Source organism: Puma concolor, chromosome D3 (assembly GCF_028749965.1).
Source record: "Puma concolor isolate L17-30 chromosome D3, mPumCon1.1.hap2, whole genome shotgun sequence".
Taxonomy (NCBI): domain Eukaryota; kingdom Metazoa; phylum Chordata; class Mammalia; order Carnivora; family Felidae; genus Puma; species Puma concolor.
Window position 1 is genome coordinate 66,504,607 of NC_141678.1, and position 13,739 is coordinate 66,518,345.

The 13,739-nt window shown below is 46.4% G+C and overlaps 1 protein-coding gene across 1 annotated transcript in view; it reads right to left on the minus strand.

Moving 5' to 3' along the window:
- Positions 1-1,020: 1,020 nt before the first annotated feature.
- The window catches only part of EPG5 (ectopic P-granules 5 autophagy tethering factor), a 108,256-nt gene continuing 95,537 nt past the window's right edge, over positions 1,021-13,739 (minus strand). Inside the window, exons 40-44 of the mRNA XM_086682878.1 lie at positions 11,227-11,469; positions 9,809-10,025; positions 9,416-9,631; positions 7,740-7,854; positions 1,021-5,519 (exon numbers count right to left, since the gene is read on the minus strand). Of these exons, the coding sequence (XP_086539004.1) occupies positions 5,337-5,519; positions 7,740-7,854; positions 9,416-9,631; positions 9,809-10,025; positions 11,227-11,469 (974 nt within the window). The 3' untranslated portion in view covers positions 1,021-5,336. The remainder of the gene's footprint in view (positions 5,520-7,739; positions 7,855-9,415; positions 9,632-9,808; positions 10,026-11,226; positions 11,470-13,739) is intronic.

The window sequence follows — 13,739 nt, forward strand, 5'->3', positions numbered from 1 at the left end:
CTCTGTGCCCCTCCAATGCTCACACCCTAACCTCAAAATATTAAAAAAAAAAAAAAAAGACAAGGCAGGGAGCAGGGCAGCCCAGGAAGACTGAAGGTCCACAGTAAATCTGGTGTCAGCCACAAATTTAGGCTATATTACAATACAGTGTCCAGGAGAGGGGTCGTGTTGGTCACTCTGACAGACCAGGAAAGTGTGGCTGTTTCCTAAAAGGGTTTGGCTAGAAAGGAAGACCAAGAAGGAAGAGGGCTGTCTTCAGAAGAGCAGTTTCCAGAGGAAGCTCCTGGCTCCTTCACCCTTAGATGAAGACCATCTCTATTTCTCAGCTGCCCCAGGGTGACAGGAACCATTTCCCGCTGCATTTCTGTGGGTGTGTCCCAGCAAGAAAGCCCACTGGTCCAGAGACAGGAAACCGATTCCTACACTAGGAGGTGGCACAGCTTGCCTCTAATCCACTTCCCAATCCCTAAATCCTGTGGCTCCGTCTGGAAAAAGGAAGCCAAACCCAGACAAGGGAGGAAGGGGCCCTGTCCCACAGAAATTCCAAACTGACGTCAATCCCCAATCAAATGTGCAGGCCCTCCCACCATACTTTGGCCCGTTCAAGATGTGTCTCACGAATGCTAAGGAAAGCGAGAGAAAGAGCTCCCTGAGCTTCAATGCTCAGGTTATACTGCCCTCCCCTGGCAGCTCGACCTCCAAGGTGCCCCAGCCCCGCCCAGGAAGTCTGGTGGTGGAGCCTTCATGCAGCTTCGTGTCCCTCCTCCTCCTAAGGTCACAGCCACACTGTAGACCCTCAGGGCTCTCCTGAATTCTCTGGGGTCACCAGGTGGCCCCCTGTTCTTAAACCCCCAAGACTTAAATTCTCTTTGAATTTAACTTTGTGTCATGTGGTGGCATGTCACAAAATACAGATTCTACCCCTTACAAGCTCTCTGATTCCAAATTTTTCTTAGTGTGACTTCTGGATGTAAAGACCTGCCAACCAATCTGCCAAAAACGAGACGTGTCCACCACATGTAAATTCAATTTTAATTCTGGTTTATTTGCAGGATTTTACTTAAACCCATTCGCATTTCTCTGTTTCTCATCATTATATAAAAACTCAATCTTTGTACAAGCGTGTAAAATGCTCAACAATGAACAAGAAGTGAATATTGCACATTTGATGACCGGATAAGATGTGGTTGTTAAAGGCCACACTATACATGTGGGAAGGAAAGAGTTAAACACACTCAGGAAGTACTTGTTGCCACATAAGTGATTTTAAGCCACTGAAGGAAAACTAAATTCTAACCTTCAGCGCTCAGTGAGAGATATTACACCTATACATTAAAAAATAAAAGTTTTAATAAACAACATTCATTCCTTAGTGATTTCATTATCCCCAAACAGGGTCAGTAGTTCAGTTTTATTTTTTTCAAGTTATTGTCACCAAAAACCAGGAACCTACCCAGACTGAAAGAAGTGTCAGCTGTAGCTTCTGCAGGACACTTGACGGCTCTATAATGTGTGGGGATCACCAAGGACCAGGACAAGGTCTGTAAGAGCGCCTGGCTATAAGCAAAGAACTTTATCCAGCTCAACCCAGATTCAAACGGAAGATCAGTATGAGGATACTCTTGAAAAAAAAAAAAAAAAAAGCAACATGTTTGTTTCCAACATTAGACTCCTCGTTTTGTTTAAGAAGACAAAGTTAACTGAGCAGAAAAAAATTCAGCTACTATTCAAAATAAGCTGTGAAGTTGGTCCAGACTGAAGAGCAGACAGTGTTAAAGGATACGTGCAAAGCGCCTTATTTGTTAGCTTATCATGCAGGCAGGCGATGAGACTGATCTTGGGCAGCAACTAATGTTAAACCAAGGTGTGGAGTTTGAATTCGCCACTAACTGAATGTGCGAACCACAGGGCACAGCCGCCGAGAGCCGATGCCATCCACATGTCCCAGGGGGTCAACGTCACTGCTTGGCCCACACTGGTGTGACAAAACCCGGGACAGAGATCAGGCCAAGGGCACAAAACAGAAGGAAGCATACTCTGTTGGTGCCTGCGGGTGACTGCCACCTCAAGTTTGTGCCCCTGAGCCCCGGCCCTGGTATTCATGGACACGGCCCTTTTGGAGTAACATGGGCTAACTTGGGCACTTTCCCCAAAGAGCAGCCTTGTCAGACATCGTGGGGGAAGAGGACCAACTAAAGGCACTGAGCATTTAGCATGAAGACTAAGAGGTGGACCGGTGGGGTCAGGTGGGTGACGAGGTCTGAAAATGTTAGAAGATCGGTTAGAGTAGCAGAGGAGCCCCGGCCTGGCCAGCTGCAGCCGAACCATGACCAATGTCATCAGGCCAGTTCTGGCACAACATAAAGCCAATGCCCACCTGGGCTTGTCCACGAGGGGCAGGACTACTGGCCACAGGACAGGGCGGAGGAGAGGCAGGGGGTTGGCTGGAAGAGCAGGGCTGGGGGTCCCTGCTGAGTGAGAAGTGGGACCAGATGAACTTTAAAAGTCATGATTCTACAGCATTTGCTTCCTGCTCCAGAGGAAATCATTAACCTTAGTATTAAAAACCCAATAGAAAACTGTGTATCACCTTCATTCAAAAGAAAGGGCATGAACTGAACACCCACCTTGTGCCCCCTGGATGCGCTGATTTTAGTAACTGAGCGGGAGGAATGGGGCTGGTTAGGGTGAAGTGAGCCCACTCGGGGGATTTTCATTTTCTGGAGAGGCTCACCCAGCCTCAGAATGAGGGACTCAGGCCACCCCAGGGGGCAGATGTGACTGAGCCCCAAACTGATCATGATGTTCTCTGCACGCCCAGGAGCTCTGGGATCACGTCGGGTGGGTCCTGGCTCCTCCATCAGGCTGAGCGGACAAATCAGCATAACCTCCCCATCGGCCTGTGCCTTCCAGCTTTCTGCCCTGTCCCCTTGTTCCAGTCGGGCGCAGGAGCCAGGACACGGGGGAGGTCAAGCGTGCCTCTCGCACCCGAGCTCTGTGAGCTGTGGGGAGATGAGTGCAGATGCAGGGGAGGCACCTGTCACAACGTCCCTGTCGGAGCCAGGTGCCACCAACGGGCACAGGCAGGGAAGGTCGGTGCTAGCTCGCCTCCAACACTGCTCGGCACGGGGCGGCCTTGGTCTGGCTTGATCCAGGCATCACATGTGGCACCGCAGGTAAGGGTGTCTGAACCTGGCCCTGCGCTCTCCGGAGGCCGACTGTTTTTGGCAGCAAAGGCTCATCGTTCCTGAAAGCCAAGGGCTGGCTGTTCTATTCTGCCCCCAGAAGGCTATAGCAGTGCTGCCACCTTCTGAACTATCTCAGCATCTTTAAAGCACTTCCTCAGCCTCGAGATGCTCCAAGGAGGCTATGTGGTGAGTGAGGCCTCCACTGTTAAGCACAAAGTAGTCAGAGAGGAAGTATTTCACCAACCATCTCTGATAATCAAGTTCCAGTATCAGAACAGAGGACACTGGGCATAACATTCTGCATTAACTTTAACTGAAATACCCCTAAAATTCATATTCTTCCCAGCTACAACCAAAGACTGATTTTATTTTTTATAATTTTTACAGACCAAATACATTATAAATATTACAAAGCTTTGAAAATTAATAGATGAATCATAATTTTCTTTAAAATGTAGACTGTCACTCAAAATTTTCACATTCTAGGATATCAATAATTACAGCCTCCTCACAGAAAACAGCACACAAAACACTTCTGTCATGAAATCTTTGTTGCCAAATCGGCCACTGAACTGCCCACAGCTTATGACATTTTCTTAACACAGCACAGGGAGGCTGACTGATTTTGAAAATGGAGAAAAGCAAAACCAAGGAGAGCCCTGTGATGTGCCCTCTGAGAGGGATGCTTTGTGGCCTACAACCTTGGAGGCTCACAGGGATAATCTTGATCTGTGGAGCAGATGTGTTCTGTGCAACTAAACAAGTTCAAAATGGGAGAACAGGCTCCCGCACATTTCCAGATGTTGGGGGGAGCACTCCAAGAGGAGATCTGAAGAGAGGTTATCACTCCGTTAACCTTTATCCCGCTTCCCCCTGCTGAGGGCTCTCAGTTCAGACACTGTTAGATAAATATCCTCGGGTTGTAATTAATCCATGAACAGAAGACATATTCTGCCAGCTGAGTGAACAAAATCAATTTCGAGCCAAGAGAATTAGGAAGGCAGAAGTCAAACCGCTCATGCCGGGGGTGGAAATGACAAGAGCAAGAAGCTGGCCACAGAGCAAGGCAGCAGACAGGCTCTGGTAGCGAGTGAATGGTGAACAACAACAGAAGGCACATGGCTACTGGAAAAGTCAAGTTTCCACGGACAAGTGTCTAACTTCATTTGAGCTTAAATGTGGAATGAAGAAACAAGCAGAATACAGAGCATTAAGTTCTCAGACTCTCTCTCTAGACAGCAAGGCCTTCAGATTTCAAACCTGCTGTCTATCAAGAGGTGCAAACTTTGATGTCCACGGGGGCTGAGGAAGCGGTGTGAATGCAGGAATGGGCTGGGGTAGGCCTGACACTATGTCCACATATGTCCACAGTGACCACACTCTCCACCACGGGGATCAAACGAAACACGTCTGTACACAGTCTGCTCATCACATGCTACCTGTGTGCCCCCTCGGTTTACATGGACATCTCCTTCTTCATGAGGACCACAGCTGGATGGAAATGGACTTGTCACCATCTCTGCCATCCACTACAATCAAGGATCAAGTGGCCACATTTCAGACAATGCCTCACTTTAATTCAGCGTTCTTATCTCCATTTTGAGGGAAATAATACTTTGAAGCTGGTGTATTTCCCCACATTTGAGAAATGCAGAAGTTTTCAAAGCTTGTTTTACTTTGAAAGAACACAAATGAGGTTCAAAACTGAGGGTTCTACATGATCCCCAAAGCAGTTAGATCTGACACAGCAGTCTTGAGATTTAAATAAAACAGGGAAGACAGAAATGGAGACATACAACAGAGCCCCGTGGGGGGTCCTGTGAGGTGACTGGGGATCCAGCAGCTGAATGGCTCTGTGCCCAAGTGGGACTCATTTTCTCCAGTGGGGTGAACATAAAAACTACAAAGGCCCTGGGAAGTTTCAAGAACTAAGAAAACACACACACACACACACACACACACACACAAAGACATACACACATGCGCATGCACAACAGAATTATCTAGTGCCTCCCGACTTGCCTCTCAGTCAACGAACTCACTGGCCCAACTGAGCTCTGCAGTGAGACTGAGCAAAGTTACTTGTGCAACAGCAAAGTTAAATGTAAACATAAACAGCAACAGGTTTTTTTGAGAGACTCGGTGTTACTATCGTATGTTGTCCAAATAATGCACTTCTGGATAGAGACAGTTAACAAGAAGAGCCAGGAAGCTTTTCCCATCTTGGAGGCAATGGCCAGGATGCTTTATAAATTGTGCAGCTTGTGATACCTGATCCTGGTATTCAACATACTGCTTACTTGATGTCAAGGATTCAAGAGCATTCAGAGCCTGAAAGACACAGAAGACGGGAGGGTTAACCACACAGATGTATAGTTTGTGATCCCCGCAGGTGCAGCACACCTGCCATCATCTGGTGCAACTGCGAGCCTCAGGGAAGCCTAGGGAACCGGAAGTAGAAGTCCCAAAGTCAGGCACTGATGAACCACAGCAGAAGGAAGCCAGCACCCAAGCTTCTCTGGCTTCAGCAGCCTCCACACCCAGCCTTCCCTCCTCCTGGCTGTGCTGTTTCTCCAACGGAGCTTCCCCGCAGAAAGCCACTGTGGCAGCCAGGCCAGGCCGGCCCACTGCCTCATCCTCCTTCCCGCCAGTGCCGGCACAGAGCCCTCCCCACCGATCTCCTGCTGCCTCTCCTCCTAGAACCCAAACCAAAGTCCCAGGCACCAGCTACTGTGAGATTTTGATTTGCTATTGGGTTTGTTCTTAGATTACCAAATCACGTCATATTAAACTGTCTAATTATATGCAATTCAAAAGAAACCAGTGCCTAAGTGCTGCTGAGGGTGAGATCATTCTATCGGTCAACAAGCATAAAGTACAGATCAAGCTCCTCAGCTTTGCCCGCCAGAAACAATGAAGGTGTTCCCATGCCTCTCTTTGGGAATAAAGAAAAACATTCTTCAATTCCACAATTTTAACATTTCTTTCCTTCATAGTAGGAAAGGAGAAGAAGACTGTATGTGGAGAAAACAAAATCAGAACAGTGGTTCTTGGTGTGGGAGAGCTTTGTTTTCCAGCTACACCGGTCATCCACCCCCAGGATTCTGAACGTGACCACAGACTACCCCACACCGTCCCCTCTCAGATATGGGGGCCACCGCACAAGAGAATGCAGATCAAATGCAGATCAATGCTCAGGTCAGTAAACAAGGATGGAGAAGTCGTTGAGGATGGTAAATAATTTGGCAGCTTAGAAATAAACTGCCAGGGGATTGAAGACAGAAGTGTCAGAGCCAAAAATGAACAACTGAAGGGATGTGGCTCCCAACCTGACTGCTAGGTGGAGGGAGTTCAATCTGAGAACAGGCATCAATGGGGGGCAGGCAGGAGTCATCACATAAGGGAATGAAGGTGGACAGGCAAGGCCCGGGAGACCTGGTAGCCACAGGAGAGCATCAGACTTCTCGAATATATGTGGGTGTCACGCCCACTTCACAGTCGGCCCTCGGGAGAATTTCCTGCCTACGTGTGGCAGTTCCTACACGGCTCGTATATGACATTAGGGACTCAAACGGCAGTTGTCAGGTCAATTGGCGACAAGCATCGGGTACTGTATAAACCAAAAAGCCTGTGAAGAACCTGCTGCCTGGATCGCTGGATGCTTGCTCTTAATAACCCAGAGATCGCCCTGCACGTGGCCGGCTTGGACACCACAAGGCCACAAAGGACGAAGAGCGAGGGGTGTGAGTGCCCACCAGACACAGAACTGTAGAGCGCAGACAGGGTGAGGCCCCAGCCGGCACTTACAAGTCACTGAGCCCCGCCCCTCTCGGCCCCACTTCCTCAGCACACAACCAGGATAACAGCAGCTCCTACAGAACAGGGTTCTTATGAGGATTAAACGAGCTAAAACGTTAACTCATTAATATCGAGTGAGTTAAAACTCACAACAGTGCCTCCAGTGAGCACTCGGGAATGCTGGCCACTGTTTTACAGGAGACCCCTCTGTACACGGCCAGCCTGTTTACAGGTGAAAATACCTATGAGGACAGGACCACTGTCGCGTGGCCTCCCACGTTTTTAGAACAAACTATAATTTCTCACAGCTGCCACTGTGTCCATGTGTTTTGGTTATTCCCACATCAGCCAACAGGGGTCAACCCCCAGACTCACAAAATCAGAACGACTTCCTTGGTTCCAAGTTAAAGCTCAACTAACCTAGTCAGTCTCCTGTGGCCCCATCTTCTGTGCCAGTCCCCGGCCCCCAGCACGTGGTCACAATCCCATTCATCAGAACCAATTCGACCCTGGACCGGCTGGCTTGCCCATGGCCTTGCTTTTTCTACAACGGCACTTCCAGTGCTCTAGGCACGCACCTACAAAAACTGGTTTAAAATCTGAGGCAGGCACGTGCAGCATGCAGAGCACAGCACAGAGCTACGACAGCGAACCACGCCGCCGTGTGTGAGGACAACGGCTGCCGCCCCTCGCCTCCCGGGAAGGCCCGCCAAAAAGACTCCGACCCTTAACTGTAAAGCTGTTTTTACTGACCTGCTGAGCTTTTGGGGTCAGATGTAATTCAGAGCCAGGCTTCAAACGGATCTGATCCTCGGAAGGAACCTGAACCGAAAGGAAGGCGGCCATGCCTCGAGCAACCACTCGGAACCTTCGGCGTCAGGGAGAGGTCAGAAGTAAATGACGATTCAAGTAAATATTTTAAAATAAATACCACATTTTCTCTTTAAAAACAAGATAAACACATTTCAGACCTAACGTTGTTGCTAGCCTCTGCAGGAAAACCTTAAGTATGACCAAGAAGGAGCCTTAACCTTCCTTTCCATCATCACTGCCCAAAAAACGTAACATTCAGACTGTTGCAAACATGTAGAATAACTGGAACCTCAGGCACTGCTGGTGTGAATGTAAAAACTGGTGCAGGAAAATGGATTTGGGAAGTTACTCAGTAACTTAAGAACAGAGAAACCATATAACCCAGCAATTCTACTCCTGGGCACATACTCAAAAGAACTGAAAACATGTGCAGCAAAAGTTTGTTAACAAACTTCATAGCAGCCAAAAAGTTAAAAACCCAAATGTCTATCCACTGATGAATGGATAAACAAAATGTGGTACATCCATACCACATCCACAAGGCTGAATATTACTCAGCCATAAAAAGGAGTGAGGTACTGATTCATGATTAAACATGGGTGAGTCTTGCAACTTCAGGTGAAGTCACAGAAGCCAGACACAAGAGGCCACACAGTATATGATTCCATTTCTATGAGATGTCCAGGAAGGATATAATAAAGTCAGAAGGTCACTTAGTGGCTGCCAGAGACTCAGGGGAGAGGGACATAGGGAGTTAACTGTTTAACGAATGGGATTTCCTGTTGGGAAGACAGAAACATGTCTGAACTAGACAGTGGCAATGAGTACAACAACACTGTCAATGTATTACACGCTGCTGAATTGTATAGTTTAAAAGAGTTACCATAATAAATTTTACATTATGTGCAGTCTGCCACAATTTAGGTAAATAAAAGTCACATACTCCTGCTAAATTCTACCACAAAGACACATGATGTGACCTGGTCTGGACTAAGTGATTCCCGAAGTTGCAATGGGCTATTCTACAAGAATGCTGACATCACAATGGCAGAGCTCTTTTCAACCCTGATAAAGGCTAGGGAAGAAAACCACTACGCAAATAAGGGAGATAAAAATTGGAGGCCAGTGGCAAATTCTTCCATGCCTTGCAATTTTCAGCAACTAAAACTTAGACTTGTTTCTCATTACTTATCCCTCTCATCAGTTGACCTGAACTCATCGCGATTCACAGTTCTAGGAGACTGAGTCCCTCATGGGCCTGCGCTGCCCTGACAAAGTACAGGCAGTGAAGCAACTAACTGGGGTATTATAACCTAACTTTACACACCATCGCTGGCTCAAAGCCAGAAAGAAATCAGTAGTGTGGTCAGGTTACACAGTCAAAATACAACGAGAGATATTACTAAGAAAACATTCTTTAAATGTGAAAACAAAGTTGTTTACAAAAAATAAACATGTTTTGTAATATATAAAGATGTAATCAAGCTGATTTTTCCCCCCTTAATCTATGAGGGGACCTAGCCCTGAAGTCAAAAAGCCTACTCAAGTATCCCAGTCCCCAAGCAGGGGCAGATGCTGAGGCCCAGTGGGAAGAGCAGTGGCAGGCGCCTGCTTACCTGTTGGACAGGGGCGACTTCCGGCCCAGCCCGATTGCCCCCAGAATTCCGGAGCTGAGCCTCTCCTCGGCCAGCTGGCTCTGTCTGCTCTGAAGCATGAGCAGAATTCGAACGACAGACTCTATCAGGACCGAGTCACTCTGTTCCGTCTGAATCAGGGACAGCTGCAGGACTTGGTGCCACCACAAAAACAGCTTGGCCTCTTCCTGCACGGAGCTGGGGGGGGCCCAGGAGGAAAACACAATTAGAGGTGGCTTCTTTCCACTCCTGTTTAATTGAAATTCCACATTTGAATTTTAAGTATGGGGGACACTTGGTACTTTCAAAGCTTTGGCTGACAGCCCAGCGTGTTAACACAGTGACAGGGACAGAGCAGCCACAGGGCCAACATACCCGGGGTACACCTGCTCCAACCACCTGCTCAGGGTGAGAAGCACTTTCATTTCGTTCCTTAAAGTCTGTTCGCTGTTTAAACACTGTAGCAAGTAGACATAGAGAGTCAGGTAGCTGCCGAGGGACAGGCACTCCTGCAGAAATTCTTCTATGGTGAGCTCCGGAACTTGGAGGGACACCAGAATGGGGCCCCATCCTAAATTCTGACTGAGGGAGCCTGAAAAAAAAAAACAAAAAAAAACAAAACAAGGGAAGATAGCAAGATGAAAACAAGAATGAAATTATTTACCTGCTGGAATGGGCCTCTTCACTTTAGGCTTCATGTCAAGCCCGCGTGGGCCCTGGAGGCCACACAAGTGAAACGTGCCTCATGGCATAGACTGGGAAGTCCTCACGCTAAGTGCCCATCCACGGCTAGAGGGCAAGAGGTCAGAATCACCCTTCTCTCCCTTTTAATACCTTAAAATCACAGGTAGGTACTGCCTGTCCAAGTCACCTAAGGGTTTTAACTTCATCTAATACCTTTTAAGTGGGTTGTGAATATGCTTTTCTCAAGGAAATTATTATTACTCTATTTGACAGAAGTATTTCTACTTTTCAGGGCTTGGTTTGACTCATACCTCAACAGAAATCCTTAAAACTGTTTCACAAACTGAAAAAAAATTTTTTGATTTTAGCAACCCGAATGAATTTGAAGCAGGAGTGTTATCCTAGTGGTTCTCAATTCCTTGGGGGAATGACAGTGGGGAGATGGTGACATGTGCAGCACCTTCCATGGGGGGACACAGGGACATGCATTGTTCTTGCTCTAATACTCTTCCTTCTCTCCCACTGTGTGCACAATGATGTGTATCTGGGAATCACAGCTGAGAATGTTCATCCGAGCAATTCTTCTTAACCAGACCACAATGTTTCCAGAATCGAGTTTAGAGGGAGGTTAGGGAATAAGAATGATTTTTAAAAGGTGGGGGGGGGGGGGGCTTTGATCTCTTTGTAATAGTGTAAAAGATGTGACAAGAAGCAATAAAAGACACACATGAAAACTCATTTTAAAAAGTGACAAAAATAAAGAATATTAACATAGCAGGTCTTATAAAGATTCTGGTTTATAGCATTTCTTTGGAAGATCATGGCTAGGCCTGTGACTTTACATGACCTGCCTCCCATAAAAGAGCCGGTCTGACCTCTGGCTCTGTGAATGAATTGGAGGTTCCCTCCACTGAAACAGGACTGTACTAACAGACATGGGCCATAGGTTCTCACACTAACTGCAGATCTTTGTGGACAATACAAAATACATTGTGAAACATCAGCTACATTAACAAACAAATCGCTCACTGGAAGGGTCCAGAAAGGTACATCTTTCTGAGAAAGCTTTACTCTCCCCTGGAAAAGACATCCTAAAGAGAGCCTCGTACCTTCGTTGAAGTAGGCAGTGATGCAGGCTTCCGTCGTCTCAGCCATGTGGCGGACAGAAGCCAGGCTCTGACAGGCTGCTGTTAAGAGAGGCAGGACCACCAGCCCGTGCACCTTCTGCCCAATCCAGGCGCGGACACTGCCCCGGAGGAACTCTGCCGTTGGAATAGTTGCAGTGTTCATCATCATCAGGACTTCCATAAAGAGGCTGCTGAGCGCCATGTGGCGGGTCTGGCTGTCCATGTCTGCAGGGGAGCACAGACACATCGTGAGTGGCTATAGGAATGGCGATGTCAATGTGCCCGATCTTGGCCACACTCCGGGGCACACTTTACAGTTCTGGTCACTGATCTTGAAGGACCAGAAGGAACACTCTGCATGGGGTGTAGCTTTTAAGGACAGGATGCAGCACATCAGTACTTCGTAAGGGCAAAGGAGGAACCACTGAGAGATCCCTGGTTACGGGAGGCGGCTGAGCTATACTTCAATAAATAGACATCAAGCTGGTAAAAGACTAAATTATTTATCAGAACATGCTTACTTAGACTTTATCCTCCAGACTTTGCTCACAGATCTCAAAAGCCACCTGGTAAACTGTCTAGAAACAGTACCTCCACTCACCAGTGCCAAAGCTGTAGATATTCTGGAGTGATTTACAAGGAATAGAGGTTATTCCTTAAAACTAAATATAAAAGTAAGGAAAAGAAAAACCTTTTTAAACCTTTTCAAAAGAACTCCTCACTTAAGCAGTTTTTATTTCTTTCTTTGTTTTTTCAGTAAGAAAAGTGGACAGACGGGCAATATAATGGGTCTTTCCAAAAAATTGAGATGAGAACAGAGGACGAGAAAAAGCAAATTCGTTCTACAAGAGAACTGCAAAACGTTATTGAGGTGGATTCCTTCTTCACATCCCCAAATAGAAAACATTTCACCGGGAGTTCATGGAAAAGACAATCCAACACGCCACGGTTATTGCCAGCTCCTTCTAGCTCTCCTTGAGTTAGGTAAAAATTCTTACTGAACTAGAACTAGGGCTTTCTTATCACAAGGCTTCGGTACTCACATCAATGAAAGTAGGGGAGTCTTGGTCTTACTCATCACACACCTATCAAACCAAACTCACCCACTCACAAGTGTTGAATAAACCCTAACTTAATGTTACTATAAGACCTACTTCTTATCGGGGCACCTGGGTGGCAAGTCAGGTTGGGCGTCTGACTTTTGATTTCGGCTCAGGTCACAATCTCATAGTTCATGAGTTCAAGCCCTGCATCGGGCTCTGTGCTGATAGCGTGGAGCCTGCTTGGATTCTTTCTCCCTCTCTCTCTCCTCCTCCCTGCTCACTCCCTCTCTCTCAAAAATAAATAAACATTAAAAAAACAACAACACTCCTACTTATTATCAAGCAAGGACTTCAAAAACAAAGGTTTTAGAAACAACCTATATATGAATACCTATTTTTTCATGTATTTCTATGGGTAGAGATACTTTTTTTTTTAAGGTTATTTATTTATTTTGAGAGTGAGTGAGCAAGCATGAGCGGGGGAGGGGCAGAGAGAGAAGGAAACAGAGAATCCCTAGCTGTCGGAATCTGACAGCATGGAGCCTGACGCAGGGCTCTCGTGAACCATGAGATCATGACCTGAGCTGAAATCAAGAGTTGGACGCTTAACTGAGCCACCCAGGCACCCCACAGGTATTCTTTATTAAGGCATTATCTATGAATTTCAGTCCAATAGCAATTTTAATTTGAATCTGCCTTTTAATTATGACTCACAGGAACAAAAAACTACTACAATAAACTTCCTAATAGATCCCACCCTTGCCTCTCCCTATGCATCATCAACATAGCCAACAAATGTTTTCTGAAAAACCAGATCTGATCCCATCACTCTTCTGATTAAGATCTTTCTAGAAAGCCCTCCTCTCCTGTGCTTGGCCAGCTATTAGCTAATCTTCAGGGCCTAAACCCATTTGATCAATTCTAAAACAGCCTCTCCAGTACTGTCTGGTAATTTTCTTCTTTCCTTTTTTAACATTCACTGAGTTACTGACTTGCCAGACCGATGCTACAGCTCCAGGCATACACTCATTCCGTGCTTACACTATCCACATGAGACAGGTACGATTATTATGCCCAGTCTGCAGATGAAGTTACACAACTTCTACAAGATCACATAGTTAGCAAGTGGATAAAGCAGGCAGTTTGGTTCCAGAATCTCTATTTTTGACTACCATATTACATGCCCTGTATGGTAAATCTATATTGCAGATATGTTCGAGAAATTTCAACTGATTTCTTGTTCACCAATTCCAATCTGCTCAGTGACACCAGCTTTAAATGACTACGCTTCCCAGCATAGTACACTACAATCACCTATTCTCAAACAGTATTTAAGTAAATATTTAAAAGTTTGTGAGATTCACCCATGATGAGGCAGATTTTCACTGTTGTATTCTATTATGCAAATATACAACAATTTGTCCTTTCTACTGAACAAATGGGCTCTTTTCG